Below are 25,214 nucleotides of genomic sequence, written 5' to 3'. Positions count from 1 at the left end.
ACCTATTATATTTTAATGTACTATGATTACGTGTGTAAACTCTCACTTGTATATTATTTTTCAGGGCTCACTCTTCTGCAGTTGAACATACCTCAAAACCCTATGAAAAGGGTGGTTTGACCAACTTTGGTAAGGTAAGCACAATCGTTTATTGAAATGATTGTATTCTTTGGTTAACATAAATGTCTTCTGAACTTATCTTTGCTTACAAGCTTAATGCAATCGTACTAAGTGGTGTAAATTTATGTAATCAGTTTCTAACTTGATAACTGTTTTATTGTAATAAATGTAATTTTTTAAGAGAGGGTTTTTTTTCAACATTAGAACCACACGATGTGTGTACAAGTAGGACTACAAATTTCTTGGGGGAAAAGTGATGAACGTAATTTTCTCGTAATAGCGCTACACTTCTAAAGATGTTCATCATATATTTACTAAGAGCGCTGATATTATCCAGGGATATTCGTAAATTTACTGATATCTACGTTGATTATGAGGAACTGAGTTTCCTGATTTTGAATATGAAATCGCAAACATCATGTTGGAGTACTTACAAAACATTCTTAAGCGGACTAACTCCACAGCTAAAGCACCCTTATTTCTTTCACGTTCCTTTTTACCCAGTTTTCTATGTTTACAAGGGAACACAAAACTCGCGTTTATATGAATCTGGTGTAGTTTCTAAAAGAATCCGTTACCTGAAGAAACCAAGAAATCCTTTCGTTTATTTGTGGTGAATTCTTTGTTGAAACGTCCGTAAGTTTACTTCACATTCTAACAGTGTACTGGGAGAGAAAATACTATGCTTCAAAATACCAGAAATAAGAAATTTTATATTTAAGTACTACTAACGTTTATGACCCACGAATTTAATTAATTGTACATAACGGGTTGTATCAATTAAATAAATTTTTAACTCTAAATTTTCGAGTACTTTAAAGACCAGATTATACATATTTAAAACCTTAAACCTTATGTACGAAGTAAAAAAATTAATTAGTTTCTATCTAGGATTTTTTTTCAATGTAAAGTAAATAAAAGTAGTTTCTAGCTGACACCATACTGTCATATATAAAGGCCCATACAGAAACATCACAAGAAAAAGTAAATGTATAAAGTTTTTGGGCTTTTAAAATTGCATATATATAATTAAATGTTTTAGTTGCATAATTTTGTTTAATTTACTGTCATCAATATATTATGTAGTATTATTGTTTAGTGCACTTATATGAAGTGTATTACCACAAATTAAAGCAGTTTATCAATGTAATTGTGGTTGATGTGCACTTATTATTACATGTGTTTTAATTTTTAATAAAGATAAAGACGAAATCCCCTATTTTTATGACGAAATTTGCATTTTTATCACACCATAAAATCTTGGCTCTAGTAATAGTGTTTAAACTTCAAGCAATTTTTAATTATTATGACCACTCGCATGACATTTTACAGCTGAAAAAACCACGATTGGTAAATATGTGGTGAGAAACATTGTTACCCAACAACAGATGTAAAAGATCTATCGTAATAACTTTCTAGGAAAATCTTTACGTTAAGATAAACAACAAGAAATTGAAATAACTAACGTGGCATTTGAGATTGAGCAGGAATTCATGCATACTTAAATAAAGCTATAATTAATAATTAACAAAAAAATAATTACCCATTACTCAAACCGGTCATAAGTTAGAACGATCATAAGTTAGAAATACTCAAAGCTAAAACACACAACTTATTAAATGTAAGTTTACAATTATCACAAATTAAAACCTTCATATATTGGAAATTTATAACTTTATAACTTAGAACTGTTATGAAAATTCTATGGTGTGTATTTCTGAGTTACGTGTATCTAAAGGCACGGTTATTCGGAACGCCGAACTATTTCAATTGTAAACATATTTAAAAATGTGTAAGCGTAACGGTTACACGGCAGTTGGTATAAAGTGTGTTCAACTCCAGAACCCATTATCTACTGTTATCTAATTGTTACGCAGGTTGGTACTGCGTAACGAGGAAACTCGCCCCTGCGGGCTAGTGGGATACCACCCGCCATACACTGCACGAACCGGCGCGCGAATTTCAATTGATGCGCGTTGGATAGCAGATCCTCGGGTCCACTCGTGCCGAATCGCCTTTGATCGGAGCACGTGGACGTGGTCGGAAGTTTCCGAGCCGCGTTTCCGATTCAGGATGTCCAGAATATTCCTCGCTGTTTTAGTATGGAGCGCAGCGAGTATATAAGCAGGCTGCTAGCACGAGTTCCACAGAGTCTTCTCTCAACCGGCTGCGTGAATAATGCGGTGACCACGACCCGCACCTTCGATCATCGACGCCGAAAGGCTGCCCGCTGAGGTCTTCAAGCTGCGCACAGATCCCGAAAAAGGCGGTAAGAGAGGCCGCAAATTATACAAGTCAGTTACGGACTTGGTAATAATTCAGTGGTAGCCCAGTAACAATTTGCAAGTTGGCACGGGACTTTGGAAGTAAAAAGTATGTGTCGGACTTTGCAGTAAAATGACCAAGGGGAACATAGAAAATTACGCCGAGGGTCATGAAGTGGTTTGCGACTAGGAGCATAACAGAGTTCTGCTCAGCAATACTTAAAAAAAAATATATATATATTTTCTCGTTCTATTAATACGGTGAAAATAAAAGGTGCTACTACTTGATAAAAACTTTAAGGGCGTAGTGCAGTGGCATTAGCGGGACTATCAGTCGTGGCGTTTAAGACTACCTATGAACATAAACAAGGAGGTAAATTTTTAATGAAAAACTGTTTTAAAATAATTTCAAGCAACAGCATGTTAGGTGATTTGTCTCCAATTCTCTGCACTAGTATAGTGTTCGTTTTATTATCAAATAGTGTGAATTAAGAGCCGGCGAAAATGTGCAAGTATCAGGGAATCAGCACGGCGGCAGAGGTAGAATAAAGAAATTCGCTCCGTCGATGGTTTCCGGTCCGACTGGGGTGATCAGGTCAAGGATCAACGGAAATAAAAAAAAACACTCGCCGCTATCACTTAAACGACACTGAAGATTTTAGCCAATTTTATTTGGGGAGAAGTGTTGAAATTTAAATTGTGTTAGAAATATCTCGTTCCTAAGTCTCTGGTACTGTTAAAACAATGTCTAATTTTGATCTGTAAGTGAAGGTTTAAGTATTTTGTATTAAAAAGAATTTGTAATTATAACTAAAAGAAAAGGGTCCAGTTAGAATTATTTATTGAGGAATAATTCGTGTGGTTATGAGAAAATGTTTAAAAAGTAGTGAATGGTACGTAATTTTGTATAAATTTATTTCAGGTGTTTTGTTGGTAATCGCTGGAACATGAATTGTAGCAGTAATGTGTAACAGCCAACATAATAAGAAAATTGATATTAATGTATGAGGATTATATGTGTTTGTATAATGTGTGAATAAATCTCTGTACATGCCGTACTAAATATGTGTTATACATTGCTCTGTGTTTCCTTAAGCTCTTGTTGCCATTCTAATTTCCAACGACTAGGTAACATAATGAATGTGTCGTTAATCATATTTATTTGAGCAAGCGTACCTCTGTTAGAGAATTACAGTCAGCGTCAATTTTAAATAAATAAAATATTTACCTATTGATATTTTTTTCTTTTTTTGCTGTAGTCGATAAGATATTACACGAACTTGTGCCAGGAACATTCTTCATATTGCTTTCTTTTTTTTTTTTTTTGCAAAGGACTGTTTCTACTTGCAACACTCAACGGCCAATCAGGAGACTTGTGTAGAAGAGATGTCGTTCTGAACTAACGTTGCCAACCTGTTCAGGTTGAATGAGAAACGGTGTCTCGAACCAAACAAGTTCAGACTTGAGTATAACCGCACGCAAACGTAGAACATGTCCCGTGTAACAGCGCCCCAAGTGGAGTGTTTCCAAGTTACAACAGCCTCGGGAAGTAACTCCAGGAAGACGTTTCAGGAGAGGCTATCGTACAAATATAAAAAAAGATGCGTTTAAGATATTTTTTGGCTTGCAATATTTACCAATTTTTGGTCTCAGATGCTGAACTCGATAATTTTACACAACTTTTGATGAAAGAAAAGATTAACACGTGAATATAAATATTTAAGTAAACTTTTCATAACCTTAAAATGAAAAAATAAAATAATACAGTTTATCCTCGGGACGGGATATTTCCCAAATCCCCCTACTCCACCCCTTTTTTCCGTTCTGGAGCCGCGCCTGCGAAAGCCATCAACCGCCGTCACGTGCTCTTGTGTTCCCGTGTGGAGCGCAGGCGGTGGTCGGCGAGATGAATCGACTCGGCATGATGGTCGACCTATCGCACGCGGCCGTGGCCACGATGCGAGACGCCCTGGCGGCCAGCTCCGCCCCGGTCATCTTCTCCCACTCGTCCGCCTTCAGCCTCTGCAACTCGTCCAGGAACGTGCCTGACGACGTGCTGCGGGAACTGGTGAGTCCTCGTATCTCCCCTCTCGCCCCCTCTCACCCTCTCCCACTCCCCCCTCCTACCGCAACTTTCCCCCTTTCATATTCAACCTTCCCCCTTACCGCTTCGACCTTCCCCATCCCCTCTTCAACCTTTCCCCTTCCCTTTCAACCTCCCCCTCACCTCTTTCAAACTTGCCCCTTCCCTCATCTACCTTCCCCCTTCCCATCCCAAATCTTCCCACTCTCCTCTTCTACCTTCCCCATCCCCTCTTCAACCATTCCCCCCTTCCCTTTTCAACCACCCCCTCACCTCTTCAAACTTTACTCTCTCCTCTCAATTATTCCTCATCCTTTTTCTACCTTTCCCCTTCCCTGCCCAACCATTCCTTTCCCCTCTTCTATCTGCTCCCCTCTTTAACCTACCCCTTCCGCTCTTCAACCTTCCCCTTACCTCTTCAAACTTGCCCCTTCCCTCATCAACTTTCCCCCTTCCCAGCTGAATCTTCCCACTCTCCTCTTCGACCTTCCCCATCCCCTCTTCAACCTTTCCCCTTCCCTTTTCAACCTCCCCCTCACCTCTTCAAACTTTACTCCCTCCACTCTCAATTATCTCCTCATCCTTTTTCTACCTTTCCCCTCCCCTCTATCAACCATTCCTTTCCCCTCTTCTATCTGCTCCCCTCTTTAACCAACCCCTTCCCATCTTCAATCTTTCCCCCTCTCCTATTCAACCTTTCCCCTCCCCTCTCAAATACTCCCCTCGCATCTTCAACCTTCCCCCTTCAATCTTCAACCTTCCTCCTCCCTTATTTCATTATTCCCCATTTCCTCTCATATTGTCACGATCCACTTTCGGAGGGGGGAGAGAATCGTAGCTCTTTACATAGAAACAACTCGCTTGGCATCAACTAGTCTTAACTTCATAAAATACTTTACTGTACCTAGGATCATAGGTTCGTCATCCCGTACAGGATGTCTGGTGAGAGCTGAACTAAGGAGATTTTGCAAAATAACATAATACTTAATTAAAATTATTTTATTCTTAAAGTCAAATACTCAACATCATTTTAAAGAACATTTAAATAGCAGGATTACAATTTAAAACAATAATCTCTTTACTTCCTTAACGATTGAACGACCTTACAAGAGAGAGAATGAGAGAACTTCACTAAACACTTCCCTAGTCCTTCCGAATACCTCAAATCATAATTAATACTTAAAATTAAAACAAAGATAAGTCCATACTCACATTTTCCGAAAAGCCTTTCTTGATCGATTACTTTAAAAAAATAACGTAGGGGCCTCTCCTGCCCTTGAAATCCCGAACGAACATTACATTTTAAAAACTATGACGCGTGACCCCTGACGAGGGCCATAGCCTCCGCCCGAAAGCTTGACGACTACATTATGACCTAACTTAAATTAAACGACTCGTGGCCTCTGGCGTCGACCATAGCTTCCGCCTGAGTGAGCCTGAATTCCTACATCACGAACGAACTAACAACTCGTGACCACAGGTGAGACGCATAGCCTCCGCCTGAGTGAGCCTCCGCCTGAGTGAGCCTGAAGTCACCACTCACTTGCGCTTAAATTCGCGCGCCCTGCCGCGCCTACCATAACAAAAGCTCGTTATTGAAGTCAAATTTACTAAACAACTAACTAGAACATCTGGGAAGACTACCCCCCCTCTACCCCAATGTGCAGGCCACACCGCGCGGCTTGTTACGACAGCGCGCCCCAGTAACTGCGGCCCGTGGCTGCGCCAGCGCGCGGCCAAACAAACAAACAAAATTCTGCAAGCCCGCAGCGCGCCGCGCCGGCCCCGTGCCCCAATTACATGGTCACGCCACTTGCGCTGACGAGTGAACAGAGCAGCCAGCCCAGAGTCCCGTCAGTAAAGTCCCTAAATTTGATTTCAACAACCCTGCAAAATTTCAACCCGCGACATAACCCTCCCCTCACAGAGCTCGAGCCCCATCGAGCTACCTCAAAATTACAAATTGTCTTTTTCCATTAAACCATAACTATAAATTCCTCATTTCACAAAAATAATAATTTTCTTAGTTCCTTGCTGTCTGAACATACATCTAGATTCTGCATAAGATTTATTTTAAAACAACAAGTATTCATAAAATTAAATGTAAAACTTTTATCTGGTTTGTTCTCACAGGAACCTTCAGAGGCTCGAGTTCTCAATTCAAAAAAAATTGTTCTGTTAGTGAAGCTCTCTTTACAAATTAAATTACTGTTCTTAGTTTCTCAGTATTCGTTAAACAATGTGCAAATTCTTGATAATTATTATTATTTTTTTTTTCGGTTTCCTTTTATTACCATACTTCTTTCGTTCTTCAAAAAAAATTAAGTGTCCTTACAGTGTTTCAATTAATTAAACTCTTATCTCGTGAAGGTTGGTGCAACTCCTCGAAGTCAGTGTTGTCGAGAAGAGTAGCTCCCTGGGCTGGCCATCAGCAAACACCACTCAACTCCAACAGCTACTGGACTGGCTTCCAGGGCAGCTCACAACTTCTCCCCACATCTGCTTCGGAGTTGTGCCATCCTCATCACGAACAGATTACAATTCTGAAACATCATCAACAGGCATTACCATCACGCCTGACAAATACAAAACTAACTACTAAACTGCAATCGATGGGCAAGGATGCAAACACACAAAAAAATAAAATTAATTAATTCAACTGCTAACATAAAGTATCCCACCCTTAGCATAATCTAATCAGGCAAATAATTTGATAGGAAAAACTTAAGGAAGGGAAACATGACCTCCAATGATTTTCCCTAACTCTTGAGTCTTGATCTTCTCTATACAGCAAATAGTCCCCACGAAGTAACTGGGTTGAAGGTCAGTTCACATGACCCACCCATAACCTTTCTACTCTTCTTTTCTTCTGGGGGCAACCACAATGCCCACCAATCTCTCTCCATGGTGCCGAACCAGCTATCCCATGAGAGTAAACAACGTAGTCAATAGAAGCGCAGAGGGGAAACACCAATCTCTGGCTTGTCGAGTCATAAAACTGCTTTATCTTCTTCTTCTTCTTCTTCTGAGTAAAACATCTGATTAATCTTGCTACTATTCTTCCCAACAATAAAAAAAAAGTTCATCAGGTATCTTCATGAAAAAACATTCTAACTAATACTAAGTCTTCTTTTTCTTCTTTTTTTTTCTTCTGTTAGATGTAATAGAAGGCCATGTTAGGGAGGTTATAGGGAAAAAGAGTGGCCAATTCCCACCCCATCACCCACCTAGATCATGACTAATTAACTTTTAAACTTTCTATTTCAAACAAATAAAAAAAAAACATTTTTTTTTTATTCAAACTTTTAAACTATAATTACTTTTACTTCATAACCTCAAAAGCTAATCAATAATTCTAAATGAAATTGTGATTTACTGCATCCTTGTTCCATCCGATCTGTTTGTTTATAACCTTTCTTGTAAAGTATAAAATTTTCAAACATTACTAATTAAAAAAAATTAAATTCTGGTGTCCTTTGAGTTACAATTAACTTTACTATTTCTTAGCTTGAAATAATTTAAGTTTTCAGAACTATTTCATTGTCTAATTCACAACACTTAAAAATCAACTCAAAACAACAAATCATCAAAATCAATAAGATCATCTGACCTACCTATCAGTACTGTGAACTTGAACTGTTCGTACACATTTATAATAAGCTATTGTATTTAAATTCCAACCTAAATAAGGTTTAAAAAAAACTACTAATCCCTCTGTAAATTAAGAAAATTAACTTTAAAAATTAAACTTAAGGTATTAGTTCTTTTTGACAGCTACCACAACTCACTAGTTCCATTACATTACTATAACCTAAAAAGTTCTGTAAAGACTGTTTATAACAAAAAAAAACTCCAGTTACTGTCTTCCATAAAAAAATATAACTTTACATGACCTTATTAATCTCCACTTGTAAGTCCATGGCTGCCAGCTTTCTCTTCTCTTGAATCTTCAGTCTTGGCTCTTGTTTCAGTGATCTTGTATCTTGTCTCTCGAACTCTTGTCATCTTGTAAACTGGACTGCTGCTCAGCTCATCTTAAGGAATCTGTAACAGTTTCAAAAATACATGTTAATTTAAATTACATAATTCCTGTTCTTTGGTCCTAAAAAAAATTGTATTATTAGTACACATTACCCTGAAACAACATTATTATTCATTGTTTATTACTTAAAAAAAATGCTTTACCATAAAATCCTTTTTTGTTCTTTTCATTAGGCCTATTTATTTTCCTTCTTCTTAATTAAATTCTGCTTCAAATGTTAATCCTAACTTAAGACCTACCATCTATTTATTATTCATTACCTACATTATTTATGTTACCCTAAAATTCCCATAAGTTTCTAATACTTCCTATCAAAGACATTCTCTCTAAAAAAAAATTTACTTGTGACTCTTAACTTAACAAACTTAAAAAAAACTTTTACACTAGACTTAACTTATTATTCATTCTTAGTTACTAAATTTCTATATGTAAACTTTAGTACTTACAAACAAAAACTGCCTATTTCTCTCTACCTCTTAATCTCTTTCAATTATTACAATAATAATGTTACCTTGCATCTTTAAACTTTCTTCTTTTCAATTAAATTAGACATCTCATAACAATAAAAATTCTGCCTATACTCTTCTTATGGGTGTACAAACCAACAACAAAATTTCAAATTCTCAAGTTTCCTTATATTTAAATTATGCAATACAAATAACCTCTGTGGTGCCTGTACCCTTTAGGCCTACCACCTTCTCCTCTCACAGCATAACTCTTATTCCTCGGGGTCTGTATTCACTGTTCCAAATCAAATATCTCAAATAAATTAAAAACAAATTTATTATTTTAAGAAAACAAAAATTTACATTGACTTTACTATGGAGCCTGGAAATCTCAATGTCTCACAGCAGCTAACATGACTAAATCCCATGGAACCCCAGGTTTACATAACCTGTGCCCAAAAATTTAAGCATACCAGGCTTTCCCTGCACTGGTTTTACAGCATCACACACTATTTAGGGCCCCTGATCTGCCATCAGTCCCAAGGAGTTTTCCCACAACCCCTCTCTACACAAGCGCCTACCGCATTCCTCTCAATTGGCTATCGGTTTTACGGCATTCTTTTGGGATCCGACCATCAAGTTAGGGCTAATCGAACACTAAACCTCCATACTTCCAAACTAATGTAAATCAATTAAATTTTCTCTGTAAATTCTAAAAATCAAAAAAAATTATTCCAACATGCCAAAGAAACTCCCAAAAAAAATTCATAATCTTATCTTCAAACCATTAAAATAAAAATAAATAGATTACTCTGTTTTCTCCTTAATAACTGTAAACTGTCAACAAATATCATGTCGTAAATTTTAACTATGCTTACTGACTCTTAATCATAAAATCTCATTTGTCCTAATTAATAAACAACCGATTTCCTTAAAATCTCACTGTATCTCTCACACTCAAACTTCACTGGCTGAATATCTCAATAAATTCAAAAACAATTATCTAAACTCTTAAAGAAACTCCTCCCCAATTATTCAAATTACTTCACCTTATTTTATTTCATTACTTAAAACACCTTACTCAAAAAAAATTAATTAATTATCTAGCTATCTTCCATTATTATTTATTTACCGAACAAAACTTTCTCCTAAATTAATTTAGTAAAATTCAATTTCACATTAGGCAAGTACACTAACTCTCTACAGCAATGTTTCTCATTTCCCTCCTTCCTAACTGAATCCAATCTTACTTAACCTCCAGGGAATTTACCTCACAAAATAACCAAAAATTTCACTGTAGTGCCTATCTGCTATAGGCCCACTACACAGGGGGCTCTAACCCCACCAACAAACTTCATTGAAATGGTACCCTATCCCATACAGGATAGCCACTTCGGTACTACCATGGGGAACTCCTGCCCCAAACTACTCACAACTCTCAGGATTCTCCTGACCCTTAATTCCGTAGTCAGCCCATCTCCTATGGTCTGCGCTACAATTCCCTTTCTTCCCAGGGACACAACGCCTCACCTTAGGGTCCCTCGCCCTAATGAAAACATTAATTTTGTCTCTCTGTTCTTTTGGAGTAAATTCCCTCTACACACAATATCTAGCCTTCCCAGTTTTCTCAATGCTTATCGATTTTATAGTGTACCTCCTTAATAATGTTTACAAATCCCAAAAAAATATTTTTAAAACCGAGGTAGGATTTAACTAACAAAACATAAACAACTTACAACGAAACACTTCTAGCCTATACATCATACCATTCTTAAAATAAATTACTTACATACTGAAAGTTCCTCTTCTCCTAAAACACACTTAAATTTAAATTTATTAAACCAATAGTCTATTTTCTTATCGCTAAGTTACCGTACAGCTGATCAAAACAAGGTCACGGCCTGTCCACGTCTCCGTATGAGCCCGTGACGTCACCGAATTCCATCAGGTGCGCCAACCCTCGCTTGCGGTTCCTCCGTTCTCCGCTAGGTCTCAGCACCTCCCCGTCACGTGTTCATTCTGCCACGTCCACTGACGTGTCGTTCTGAAACAACTCTCAACATTTTTCTAATTAAAACAAAACATCACTATAAATTCTATAACTCTCTTTTACATAAACTCTCGTTTTCTCTTTAATTCCTTTCTAACGTTTATCCTTCCCTCGACTGATTTAATTCGTACGTCTCGTCTCCTACGCGCACGAAAACAAAACAAACTTCACTTGAAAATAATTCCTATTTACGACAAAAAACTTTATTTTAAATTATAATTCTCTTAACCTACAATCTTAAAATGAACTTCAATTAAATTAAACCACTTGCATTATCTCTAATAAGCATTTAACTTATAACGTATTCTCCTCACGTAATAATCCCCGATATAAATCTACAATAAATTCAACGACTTAAAACAACTTATCACTATAAACTTTATCCTTACAAGTATCCTCAAATAAACATCTGTTACGTCAAAAAAAAAATCTCAAAGACTTCCTCCACTATAGACTAAAATTCCGTAATCCTCTCCTCAAGTAAACTCTTAATAACCTGCTATCAGAAGCTGAAACTAACTTAATAATAAACATAAAAATCTACCTCTCTCTCTCTCCAGAAATAGAACCTATCCGGCGAACTCTACCATTTCTGTCACGTGCACCTACCCGGCGCCTCCACCATTTCTGTCACGATCCACTTTCGGAGGGGGGAGAGAATCGTAGCTCTTTACATAGAAACAACTCGCTTGGCATCAACTAGTCTTAACTTCATAAAATACTTTACTGTACCTAGGATCATAGGTTCGTCATCCCGTACAGGATGTCTGGTGAGAGCTGAACTAAGGAGATTTTGCAAAATAACATAATACTTAATTAAAATTATTTTATTCTTAAAGTCAAATACTCAACATCATTTTAAAGAACATTTAAATAGCAGGATTACAATTTAAAACAATAATCTCTTTACTTCCTTAACGATTGAACGACCTTACAAGAGAGAGAATGAGAGAACTTCACTAAACACTTCCCTAGTCCTTCCGAATACCTCAAATCATAATTAATACTTAAAATTAAAACAAAGATAAGTCCATACTCACATTTTCCGAAAAGCCTTTCTTGATCGATTACTTTAAAAAAATAACGTAGGGGCCTCTCCTGCCCTTGAAATCCCGAACGAACATTACATTTTAAAAACTATGACGCGTGACCCCTGACGAGGGCCATAGCCTCCGCCCGAAAGCTTGACGACTACATTATGACCTAACTTAAATTAAACGACTCGTGGCCTCTGGCGTCGACCATAGCTTCCGCCTGAGTGAGCCTGAATTCCTACATCACGAACGAACTAACAACTCGTGACCACAGGTGAGACGCATAGCCTCCGCCTGAGTGAGCCTCCGCCTGAGTGAGCCTGAAGTCACCACTCACTTGCGCTTAAATTCGCGCGCCCTGCCGCGCCTACCATAACAAAAGCTCGTTATTGAAGTCAAATTTACTAAACAACTAACTAGAACATCTGGGAAGACTACCCCCCCTCTACCCCAATGTGCAGGCCACACCGCGCGGCTTGTTACGACAGCGCGCCCCAGTAACTGCGGCCCGTGGCTGCGCCAGCGCGCGGCCAAACAAACAAACAAAATTCTGCAAGCCCGCAGCGCGCCGCGCCGGCCCCGTGCCCCAATTACATGGTCACGCCACTTGCGCTGACGAGTGAACAGAGCAGCCAGCCCAGAGTCCCGTCAGTAAAGTCCCTAAATTTGATTTCAACAACCCTGCAAAATTTCAACCCGCGACAATATTAACCTCTCCACTCTGGATTTGGCGGGGCCCTGAAAAATTTACTTTTGTGGGGCCCCAAATATATCTATCTCTCTTCCACTCGACTGTTTATAAAGTGAAGTGAAAAGTTAATGTGGTTTTCATTGCTTATCACAACAACAATTTCGGCAATAAAGGTTAATTATTCTTGCATTTTAAAAATCTGATTACTAGTATAATTTCAAGAATTTTTCTTTTATTATTAAAATAAAAAAATCATTCAATTTTATTCATAAAAGTATGCAATAATTTCATCAATGTTTTGTTATGAAGTTGTCACGTTAAACTATCGTCCATAAACCGACTTTACAGACAACCAAATTTTTATTTTTTTTTAATGTTCCAGGCAGCGAACGGGGGCCTAGTGATGGTGACGTTCTACAATTTCTTCGTGAAATGCGGTCCTACAGCCACCGTTGCCGACGTCGCCGGTACAGCAACGACATTCCTTCAAGCTCTATCCTCGCTTTCTGACCCCTGGGAGCCCGTGATATGGGAGATTCGCTCCGTCTGTTTTCAAGAAGAAAGTGGTGGATTTCATATTCACTTTATCAGGGCCGCAACTGGAGTCTCTGGCACCCGGGGCATGAATGAATTCATGCGGCGACCCCCCCCCCCCCCCCCTCTTTTTTTGCACATACCACACCAATAAAGCGGGGGATCCGGGGGCCCTCCCACGGAAAAATGGTGCTATTTAAGCATCTTCCATACCTACATGTAACAGTTTCTGTGCTACTGTAACTTCCATGCATGAACCCACTATGTCCATAAAGTAGTCCGTATAATCACTAGACTTGTTCATTAAATATATGTTGAGACGTTATATTGTAAATCAGATTAGACATTCCTGGCATGCAAGTTAAAAAACTTTTTACCAGTTACCAGAGTTGTAGTAGGAATTACAATGCAAGCGATTTCGGCGCCCCCACAGCTTTGCGCCCGGGGCGTATGCCCCGCTTGCTCCCCCCTAGTTGCGGCCCTGCACTTTATATGGATTCCAGGCCACATCGGCATAGCGGGCAATGAAATGGCGGATAAATTGGCCAAGATATACAAAAACCGGACACTATACATATAAAAAAAAACGAAAACTATATACAACAGTGTCTCAGCGTTGCGGATGCGATGGTTATAGTAATAATACTTAATAACTTTTTCTTCCATCAAATTTAATTACTTACTACTACATAGTCGTCACAGTAACCAGAAATTTTTTCAAAGTCCTAACCCACAAGTAGATAAGTATCTCTTCTAAGTAGGGACATGTTTGCTTACACGTGATTAAAGAGCTGCACGGAAGCAGATATTATAAATATTTGGGTATATATCCAGCCCCCCCCCCCTTAAATTTTTAATGAAAGAAAAAACACACGCAGAATTTCATCATTAGGGACTATATCCACTTTTATACAACATGCACCGGGGAACGTGGGACTCAAGTTGGAAACACTACAGTATGGCGCATCCATCCACTTGTACTTCACTCAGCATCCCGATATAAACGGCTAAACTATCGAGAGGATTCCAATCATTCGATCGACGTACATTATGTAACCTCATTTAGGATTGCGTCCCAACCATAATGCGTCTCCCGCGCATCTTCACAAACTACTGATTTTGGAGACTCCCCTATTGTGGCTGCATAGCGTTATTAGGCGACATTAACCATGTTTTGCTGGAGTGTCCACAACTGGCGGATCGGGAAACATTTCTCAAGAGGTTGCGAGATTTGCAATTGCCTCTCCCCCTCAAATTTCCCGGAAATATTGATAGACGCTCGCTCCTAATCTAATTTTTCATACGATTGCCAACTTCCTCACCCGTGATAATGTCTCTTTGTAACATTAGACGTCAAAAATCCTCGCCTTCAGGTTATTGAAATACTAACATTTACAGCATCCTTTATTCATATATCTCAATATTGCATTTCCTGAATAGCAATATTATTATTAAGTTTTATTAATTCTCAAACTTTGGTCGTTGGCGTCCCGCTGGAGACCAGCAAAAAAATAGTGCGTGGAGTCCCTCCGCGCGGAAGAAGTGAAACTTCGTAATGTGGAAATGAAAATAGGAAGGGGTAGAAATTGATTTTTAGTGAAATCATATTGTTTCTTTAAGACAAACTTTATTAACATTGCTTACAATTCACAATTGATCGCATCTTTTAATTATCATTTTGGAGTGGAGAAATTTCCAAATCTATAACATTTACAATGGGATTATGATAACTAAAGTAAGATACGAAATGTTTGAGTTCTATTTTTTTCAATATTTCTTGCAAGAACTGCATCAATGGTAGTTCCCCCTTTGGTTTTCACGACGCTCACACTGTTTACTTCGCTGCAATAGCAAGAATACCACGCGCATGTGCTTGGGATCTACCGACTCACTCTCTTTCTCTCTCCTACTTTCTACCTTTGTGTATCTTTCTTTCTCTCTCCCTCTTGCGTTGGAATATTGGACGCTACTCGTTGCTAACGCTCGCGCATGCGTTCGAGTGCCACGCATTCACTCTCGCTCTGTCTCTTTCTATTTACCCCCCCCCCCAGGAGCGTTGAACGTTTAACGCAACCTTGTTGGAAGTCGCATTAGAAGTTTCACTTCAAAAATGTTATGGTGTCAATGATGTGGTCGTAATGGCGCGCCCGAGCGACATAGACTCGGCAGACGCGATAGATTTTCCCCGGCTAGAATATTTTTTGAAGTGAAAACTTCTTCAGCCGCGTTGAGCGATGTTTTTGGTACGGGCAAAACTTATGGGGTTCGCGTCACCGACATGCTAGTGACGTGTTGCGCCAGACTGGCGAATCGCAGCGGCCTGTGTACACGTATACGCATATATACACTAATACATTGTATATACTCGACTGTATCATGTGGCGTGTTGGACTCTTTTTTTGGATGGGTAAAATCTTGTGAGTTCGCATCACCGACATGCTGTAGTAGCAGTAAGTGAAGTTAATTTGACCGCGTGAATACATGACCTAGGTCTGACACCACTGGTAAGTCATAGCTAGGTAATGAATTTTTACGTAATTTTTACATACCACTGACATCTGTTGTGACTAAAAAATGATGTAAGGATAAATGATACCATGCTGACACCGTACTGATATAAAACCAAAATCATTTTCTTACGTACATTTGACGTAGAAATGATGTCATATTACACATTTAAAAACAAAGTTTTAAGTATTCACTTCTGTTGACAGTCCCCATTACTGGCATTTTTTTTTCCTTTTTCCCCTCATGTATAACATCTTAGCTGTCGGTATGCGGCCTTTGTTTAAGCAGAGGGCCAACAAATGCTCAAAGCTTCATTGGAAGTGAGATATAAATCATACATTTTATAGTCCAATCCCGAATCAGTTTAAAAAAAGGAAAACAAAAAAAAAGTCCTTGAATCAAATTAAGGAGGTTTCAAAACTAGCTAATTCATTATTTGAAGTTTAAATAAACTCGGGACTGTTCCACACAAATACCTGTCGATCTCTTCACAAGTTTATTTTTTAAAGATAGCCACTTTTCTGTAGAAATCATAGTGATTTTTTTTTTTTTTAGTTCCTTACATGATTCCCAATCATTATCTAAGAGAGCTTTGTGATAATTCAAGTAGTTGATCAGTTATTGGCCATTTTTAAGAACTGTTATTGTAGGTTAATTATATTAAATTGTGTAAAATGGTGAGAATACTAGGCTAAATTACCTACATTGAAAATACTTTAAGATAGGCTGGATGGTTTGTTGGGGTTAATTAAGCGATAATTAAAATATTTTTAAATTGTGTGAACGGTTGATTAGGTTAGGTTACCTACATGATATAGGTATAGATACTTTTAAATTAAGTGAACGTTTGTTTAGCTACATTAAAAATAATATGAAATTGTAAGGACGGTTAGTTAGGTTAAATAAGCTGCATTTTATATTGGTAATAACTAGCAAATCGTTTAAATAATTTTGCAGTATTTTTAAGGAGGTTAACGTAACCAACCGTCCAATATATTTTTAAGTATTTAAAATGTTGCTAACTTAAGTTAATTGATCATTCTCACAATATTTCAATATTTTTAGTATTTAGCCTAACCTAACCACTTGTTGAAATTGTAAACTACTGGTTAACTAATTGAATTATCACAACACCCACTTAGGCAATGATTGTAAAACGTTTCAGGCAGTAAGAGAAAGCGTTTTGGAATATTTAATTATTTTTTTAATGTTTTTATGAATCAATTGAACCTAATTCGTTTTCACTACAGCTATATTATTATTATTGGCTTAGGGTTGTAAAAGATAGCGTGATAAAAAAAAATTCTGTTGGGCAGAAGTCGGGGCTATACTAACATGAGTTTGAGCAGAAGTCGGGGCTATACTAAAATGAGGTTGGGCAGAAGTCGGGGCTAAACTAACATGAGGTTGAGCAGAAGTCAGTGCTAACCTAACATGAGGTTGGGCAGAAGTCGGGGCTATACTAACATGAGGTTGGGCAGAAGTCGGGGCTATACCAACATGAGGTTGGGCAGAAGTCAGGGCTATACTAACATGAGGTTTTCGTGAAGTTTCGTTTTTTCTCAGTTAGCTTTCTTATTTAGTCGGTAGCGCCCGACACAATTTTTGATAATTTATTTTAATTGAATTGTTTATGCATAGTTTCAGGAATTTTTTGGGTGTTTCAGTAGGGTGATGGTGGTGTTAAAATACGCCCCTGCATGCGGTCTCTTGAAATTCTTAACTCTGTGGAAAATTAATTGCTATCTCCATTGTATGTTGTTTTTTATTGCAGAGCACATAAACTACATCAGGAACCTGATTGGTGTGGACCACATCGGCGTTGGTGGAGACTTCGATGGAATCAACAGGTAAAAAAAACGTTCCTGGTGCATTTATTAGCTAGCCCTTGTGACACGAGTGTAGCTACTTGGCTTGGACTTAGAACTAAGTCTTGTATTGGAATACCTTGTTTTAAAAGACAATTTTTGACGTGACAACGTCTAATAAATCGATGAACGCCGGCTGCACGCACGAAAAAGTGTCCCGTTACGCACATTGTTCTGTTACGCTGTGTCCCGTTACGCTCATTGTACGCTTGCGGCGCATCTATCTCTCTTCCACTCGACTGTTTATAAAGTGAAGTGAAAAGTTAATGTGGTTTTCATTGCTTATTACAACAACAATTTCGGCAATAAATGATAATTATTCTTGCATTTTAAAAATCTTATTACTAGTATAATTTCAACTATTTATTATTTTATTATAAAAATAAAAATGATTCAACTTTATTCATAAAGTATGCAATCATTTCATCAATGTTTTGTTATGACTTTGTCACGTTAAACTATCGTCCGTAAACCGACTTTACAGACAACCAATTTTTTTGCGATATTCTAAAAAAAAACGGGGGGTGATGTGTAATATCTAAACTTTGTAAGGACCGAATTCACGTGTTCTCGTGTTGCAAACACACTTATGATACTAAACTCGGGCCTCGGACAAGGAAAATTAACGTATAATTCTTTAAAATAATGCCGAGCGTGATATATAGGTGCAAATTATTTTTTCCAGCTACATTTCTCAGCGCAAATCACGTTCAGTTTCCGCACCCGACACTAGAAATCGCTGCCGTAGCAGCTACATCGATTATTAAATATTTCACGATAAAAAAGCTACGTACAATTGGTTTGGTTTAAAAAAATTGTATATCACACGGTTACGTTTGTGCTGGTATTTTAATATTAATTGGGCTTAAAAATATTTTATAAAACGTTTATTAAACACTTATTGAATCGTTAGAACCCTTTATGAGAAATTATATTTTAATTACGAGGAAAACACTAAATAAAGAAACTAAATGATTTAGGAAACCACCCCATTAATCGCCTGCCCTGAAAATAGCGGCGCGCAACATCTTTTCGTGGATTTTCCCCCTTGGGGTTTTAATTCAATTATGTTCTGCCTCAAGCCACGGGGTGTCCTCCGAATTCCGCTCCCCCAACAGCTGTTTTGTTGCAAAAGGCGGACAGAAAGTGTGGAGGGGGTTTAACTGGTTTGGAAATTGCAAACTCCGGCCAGTAATTAAAACTTTCAACTCCCGCGAACTTTATTCCCAAGAACGAACGGAGCAGACACGCTAAATCAAATTAAGTCGCAGTCTGTGGCAGACTCGTCTGTTTTAGCATAATAATACTAATTTCCCAAAATTAGCCTGTCTTGGTAATTTGGGCAACTAATTATGTGTTGGGGCTAGGACCGACAACTTCCGTATAAAGGCGTGGGTACACGATAACAAGAAAACATCGCCACCCAGAAAATGTATATATTTCTGTACTTTATAACCAGTTAAAAAATATAAATATATTTGTAAAACTACAAAAAAAAAAAAAAAAAAAAAAAAAACATTTTAAATTTGTACAACAATCGGCTATGGTCATTTCTGCAAAGCTATATGAAATATTTTTTCGAGACAATACTGAGAATCTCTAAGGAAAATTGGTGCATAATTTTATATTTTAATTGAAGTTTTATTCAAGCATAACTTGTTTAAAATAGTGGAAAAGATAATTCATATTTTCAAGGTTTGACTTTATTTTTTACAGAGATTATTATTTTGCGCAGTTAATACTGGAAATTTATTTGTGACACGGAGGTGCTGGGACAGCACAGATCATACATGCTCGGGTAATAATCCGAACTCAGTATTATTATTACTATTTTGTAGTGATAACGTTGTTTTCATGTAAATGTGAAATTTTTAGCATTAACTGTAAATTTACATGAACATTTTTGATTCATTTACAAAAACAAAACTTTTAGTGAAGAGTTTGACCCATTCGGCACCGATGAATGGCACCTTTTTTGGACTCGTCACAAGCTGATCAATCTTCTAATCGTCGTTCTTGCAATTCCGATTGTATGAATTCGCCATGTGCTTCACATTGTAGATTTTTTTTTCGTGAGTGGTCGAAGGACGCTAAAGGACCTCAAGAAGGTGTCCTTCCTTATCCTTTCCCGCAGGACTCCCCAGGGCCTGGAGGACGTCTCCATGTACCCGGAGCTGTTCGCAGAGCTCCTGAAGAGCAGTCGCTGGACGCTGAAGGACCTCAAGAAGGTTGCCGGTCTCAACCTGCTACGGGTTTTCGGCGCCGTGGAGCGGGTATGGCAGCACCTTATTAATAGATGCACCACAGGAAAAAAAAAAATTCTGTTATTTTACGAAATATTCCTTTGGAAACCAGGTGCCAAGTAATAGTTTCTTATACAGTGTGACCATAAATGAACGTCCTAGTTATAAAATTTAATAGTATCATATTTAAGAGTTGTAGATTGTTTTTTATAGGTCACAATTAACGTGTTACTCGAAAAAGTTTTAGATAATCTCTTCCCTATTGGAATTTCTTTGTACGAGAGTGGTTGACCGTCATATTTTCTGTCCTTGGATTGGTCTTAATGGTCGAGACGACAGAGCTCTCGTATGTTGGCCTACATGTCACCTGAAGGCACTATATGAGATTTTTTGACTTTATAAAAGATCGTGTAAACGTTCTGACGCTACCTAATGATTTGCCAGAATTGAGACATATTTGAAGAGGCTTTTGCTTCCATTACTCCGGACTTTTTAACTTAAATAGGAGAAGAATTGGACTTTATGTTTTAATGTGTGATGTATAACTAAATGTGTACATATTGAACATTTTTAAAAGAAACTAGGTTAGTTAAATTTGATATATGATTTGTTGTAAATAGTTGAATAATGGTTATAATGTAGATACTATTGAAACTGAGACATTCTTTTATGGACATCCGGTTACTACAAGAAAAATATTGTTGCTTTGTACTACACATGGATATGGTTATTTTTGTATGTATGAAATAAGTCTTTCAAGATAATACTGAGTGTTTCTTACGAAAATTGGCGCATGATTTTATATTTTAACTGACGTTTCATTCAAGCATTTTTTTTAAACCATGGAAAAGATTGCCATATATTCAACCAAATGTATTTTTTTTTTACCGTGTGTATTAATGTGCACAGTTAATTCTAGATAGCTATTCAGGGACCTGTTTACAAATTACTTTTAACTATTGAAGGTACTGGGAAAACACAAAGGATTTGAACCCAGTATTACTACTAACACTTTTTTGTAGATATGCAGTTATTTTCATGTTAATGTACAAATTTACAAAAATCTGTAATTTCTCATAAACATTTATGTTCCATTCACAACAAGGTCGAGAGATCTTAATTATGCCGTGACATTTCAAATAATTTGAATAGATAGTTCAAAATTAGAATTATATCAAAAAAGATGGGGGGGGGGGAAATGAAAGATGACGGGGCATAATCCCCCTTAAGTCCAGAGAGCCGGGGTCAGAAACCTCCGGACCATACTCGGTTTCGGTTTTGCATAACCGGTTTCGCGAGTCGCTCGCCATGAAAAAAAACATTAAACGGTTTCTGTAACGTAAACGTGTATCTGCAGATATTTAATTTCTGCGCACACTCACGCATACTTCCTGTTCTCTCGTGCTCCGCCATTTTGGATCCTGTTTCCCAGAGTAAAGGTCACCGCCATTGGGTTGGTTGTTTTGCCATTTAAATAAAATATACTGTTCTATGATTGTTTAACTATCCATAGACATGCAGCCAATCAGATAGCCTGAAAAATTCCATCCTTCCGTCCGTCAAAACCTTTCAACGGACGGATGAATTTATAACCTAAAAAAATGTCTGAAAGTCATTTTGTCTTTACTTTAGAATTTTTTTTTAATTTGTTCATTTGTTTAGATGCTTCCGTATTATGTTTTTTTTATTTACCTTTAAACACGTTTAAAGTTCAATACTTGAAACAAAAATTGTCTGAGACACGAAAGTAATTAATAACCAAACAAAAAAATCATATTATTACAATAAGAACTCAAATGTATTTAGGTATCCCTTTTTAACAAAAAACCACGCAGTTAATCCATATAAATTAGCTATCATTATATATTTTTTTATTATTAACTTCAAAATAGTTTATTACTGAATTATTGCTTTTTTATTGCATTTCTATGTATTGAATAGTTGTCTGTCAGTTTTTTCGAGTATCGCGCAAAATCTACTAGACCAGTTTTGATGAAAATTTTTGCGTTTTTAAAGCTTATGCTTCGTTTTTTTTTTTAAAAAAAATGGTATATATTTTATCTCATTACGTTGACGGGAGCCGGAGATATGGCAATAAAATCACAATTTTTTTTTTGTCAAAACCATTTGCAACAAATATGAGTTTAGCACCCATTCACACCAACATCCAATACTTCCACCAATACCACTGAGTACATAAATTGCAGTTAATTTGCCGAGGTGTCCCTCGTAATTTCAGATAGCAGGATCTCCGTGGGAACTACGCCTGCATTCCAACTTCGAGCTGAGTGCTTCGTCGAAAACAGGGCGAACGTAACTGTGGAAGAAAAATATATGATTTTTTTGACGTGACAACGTCTAATAAATCTATGAACGTCGGCTGCACGCACGAAAAAGTGTCCCGTTACGAACATTGTCCCGTTACGCTGTGCCCCATTGCGCCGCATCTATCTCTCATCCACTCGACTGTTTATAAAGTGAAGTGAAAAGTTCATGTGGTTTTCATTGCTTATTACAACAACAATTTCGGCAATAAAGGTTAATTATTCTTGCATTTTAAAAATCTGATTACTAGTATAATTTCAAGTATTTATTCTTTTATTATTAAAATAAAAATGATACAAATTTTATTCATAAAAGTATGCAATCATTTCATCAATGTTTTGTTATGACGTTGTCACGTTAAACTATCGTCCGTAAACCGACTTTACAGACAACCAATTTTTTTTTCTGGACGCTCAACAATAATTTTTAAATTTTTAATTTTTTTGTTAATATAATGATATTATAATCGTTGTTTCATGTCCAAAACAAGCTAACTCAGTATCGTAAATTTACAAAGATTCCCTCCCCGGATAGTTTTGTAAACCAGCGTTATTCGTATATTTAAGGTGAAAAGTATTTTTTTAACAGTGTACCAAATACAAAATAAAAATTTGTTTATTATAGCTCACAATAATTAATTATTTCACGATTGATGATAACTTTATTTACACGATGTGATGAAGAAAAAAATTTAAATGTGCGATTAATCACACGGGAACACTCTCTAGTTAATATATATGTGTATGTATAAGTGTATGTATAAGTGTATGTATATGTGTATGTTTATGTGTATATATGTATGTATGTATATGTGTATGGATATGTGTATGTATATGTGTATGTATATGTGTATGTATATGTGTATGGATATGTTTATGGATATGTGTATGGATATGTGTATGTATATGTGTATGGATATGTTTATGTATATGTGTATGGATATGAGTATAGATATGTGTATATATATGTGTATGGATATGTGTAAGGATTTGTGTGTATAGGTGTGTGTATATGTGTATGGATATGTGTATGTATATGTGTATGTAAATGTGTATGTAAATGTGTATGTATAAGTGTATGTTTATGTGCATATGTATGTGCATGTGCATATGTATGTGGTTATGTATGTGTATGTGTATAATATTTATTTACGTCCCCAGGTTCGCGACCAGATGAAGCACGCCGGGGTAGCGCCCTCGGAGGACTACCTGAAGGACCCCGTGCAAGACGGGTCCAAGTGCGTCTTTGACGTGGACAGCTCCAGCGGGAACATGATCTGTTGAGGGACTGCGTCTTTTTTTCTTTTCTTTTTTTCATTTTGGACTCGAGTCCGGTGACCGGGGGAAGATATAAAGAAAGAAAAGTGGGGGGGGGGAATAAAAAGATGCCCTTTCGCGCAAGTAGAACGTCCTTTCAGCGTCCGGACGGAAAGTGCGTCACATCTAGTGTGCTGCGAGGGTATCCCCCTTCTCCTTATCACGACCTGTCCTATCAGGGGTGTTGTCTGTGCTAGTGAGGCGGGATGATAAACGCGACGCTCGCTGGTGCTTCTAGCGCGGTGTCTCCTCTGGACTGGCGCGCAGTCTTCTCGTCGTGCACATGAGCGGTGTCCGTAACATTACATGGCGGAGAAATGAAGATAAAGGTGTAATGCAAGTCCCTTGACTGCTTTCAAGAATCTGTACCGGTTGTTTTACGCCTAAAAAATTACTCTGAAAACACGCGTTTTAGCCATTTTTAACTCTTCTAAAACTACAGTTTAAAAACTTAATCCGAAATCAAAAGTATTTTCTGGCCCTCAGCGAACTCTTAAATGCTTTTCGTAAGCAGACCCCCACTAGGATATCTCGAGTAGTTTTGAAATCACGTTGTTTTTCCTGAAGCTCTGCGCACCGTATGTGTGTGCCTGGGTAGACGGAGCCCTTAACCACACGACAAGTTTATTACCTTAAATTGTCATGCTTATACAAGCCTGTGTGTGTGTGTGTGGCCATCTTGGATTAACTTGACCTTAAAACATTTTGCAAAAATTGAATCAAAATTTCCAGATTTTATAGAAAAACATTTCCGCCGAAAAAAATATATTTTTTTTAATATATCTGAACACTCAAAATTTTACATTTTCGAAGGAATGTATTATTTTACATCAGAGGTTGCCGAATTGGCAATCTTGCCCCGGGTTATAGAACGTCAATATAGTTTTAAAAGGGAAAAATATCTGTAATTAGGCTATACGAAATGTGAAATGCAACTCGCTATAAAATAGGAAACACTGTGATGCAATAGGGGCCGTCGATATTGTTGATGATTATAGGCGGGAAAACGATAAAGGAAAGGGGGGTGGGGGGTAAATATTCTTGAAACCCAGGCTCCAGAGGGGAAGGCGGGCTGTTTGAATTTCCAGACATATGTTAATGCGTGTGTTCACCCTGATAATACAAATAAATTACAAGACTATTGCTAATAGGATTCATTTGAAACCCTGCAAGTTATTCTATATGCGCGAATCACATTATTTACAGATACCGCCGGTATGACAACGTCTAATAAATAGATGTATACCGGCTGCACGCGCGAAAAAGTGTCCCGTTACGCACATTGTTCCGTTACGCTCATTGTTCCGTTACGCTGTGTTCCGTTATGCTGTCGGCGAGTGCAGTTATATTAGGTTATGTTACAATTGACTAAAAAATTATAGTGATACATATAATTGATGATAGATATTTGATTACACTTTATTTATATGAAAACTTGTTCATAATTATATTTAAACTTTATAGCTAAACGCCAGTTTTTTAAAATTAATTACAAGTCATCTACACGTGAACTGTTTCGTCGACTGCTTATAAAGTGAGGTGAAAAGTTAATGTGGCTTTCATTGCTTATTACAACAACAATTTCGGCAATAAATGTTAATTATTCTTGCATTTTAAAAATCTGATAACTAGTATAATTTCAAGTATTTATTATTTTATTATTAAAATAAAAATGATTCAATTTTTTTCA

General features: G+C 37.2%; 1 protein-coding gene and 1 long non-coding RNA gene across 2 annotated transcripts in view; one reads left to right on the top strand and one right to left on the bottom strand.

The window, feature by feature from the left end:
• LOC134541121 (dipeptidase 1-like) overlaps positions 1-24,815 on the top strand; it is a 175,703-nt gene extending 150,888 nt beyond the window's left edge. The window contains exons 6-11 of the mRNA XM_063384303.1: positions 65-134; positions 4,276-4,452; positions 13,113-13,197; positions 17,547-17,622; positions 19,775-19,913; positions 23,369-24,815. Of these exons, the coding sequence (XP_063240373.1) occupies positions 65-134; positions 4,276-4,452; positions 13,113-13,197; positions 17,547-17,622; positions 19,775-19,913; positions 23,369-23,491 (670 nt within the window). The 3' untranslated portion in view covers positions 23,492-24,815. The remainder of the gene's footprint in view (positions 1-64; positions 135-4,275; positions 4,453-13,112; positions 13,198-17,546; positions 17,623-19,774; positions 19,914-23,368) is intronic.
• Positions 7,598-12,734, bottom strand: LOC134541123 (uncharacterized). Its single transcript, XR_010076550.1, has 2 exons — positions 10,745-12,734; positions 7,598-8,511 (listed from the first exon to the last, which is right to left on the bottom strand). It is a non-coding gene; the product is annotated as an uncharacterized LOC134541123 (long non-coding RNA).
• Positions 24,816-25,214: the final 399 nt, after the last annotated feature.

This window comes from Bacillus rossius, chromosome 18, assembly GCF_032445375.1.
Source record: "Bacillus rossius redtenbacheri isolate Brsri chromosome 18, Brsri_v3, whole genome shotgun sequence".
Lineage (NCBI taxonomy): Eukaryota > Metazoa > Arthropoda > Insecta > Phasmatodea > Bacillidae > Bacillus > Bacillus rossius.
Note: the sequence above shows the minus strand (reverse complement) of the source record. Positions and strands in the feature narration are given on the sequence as shown.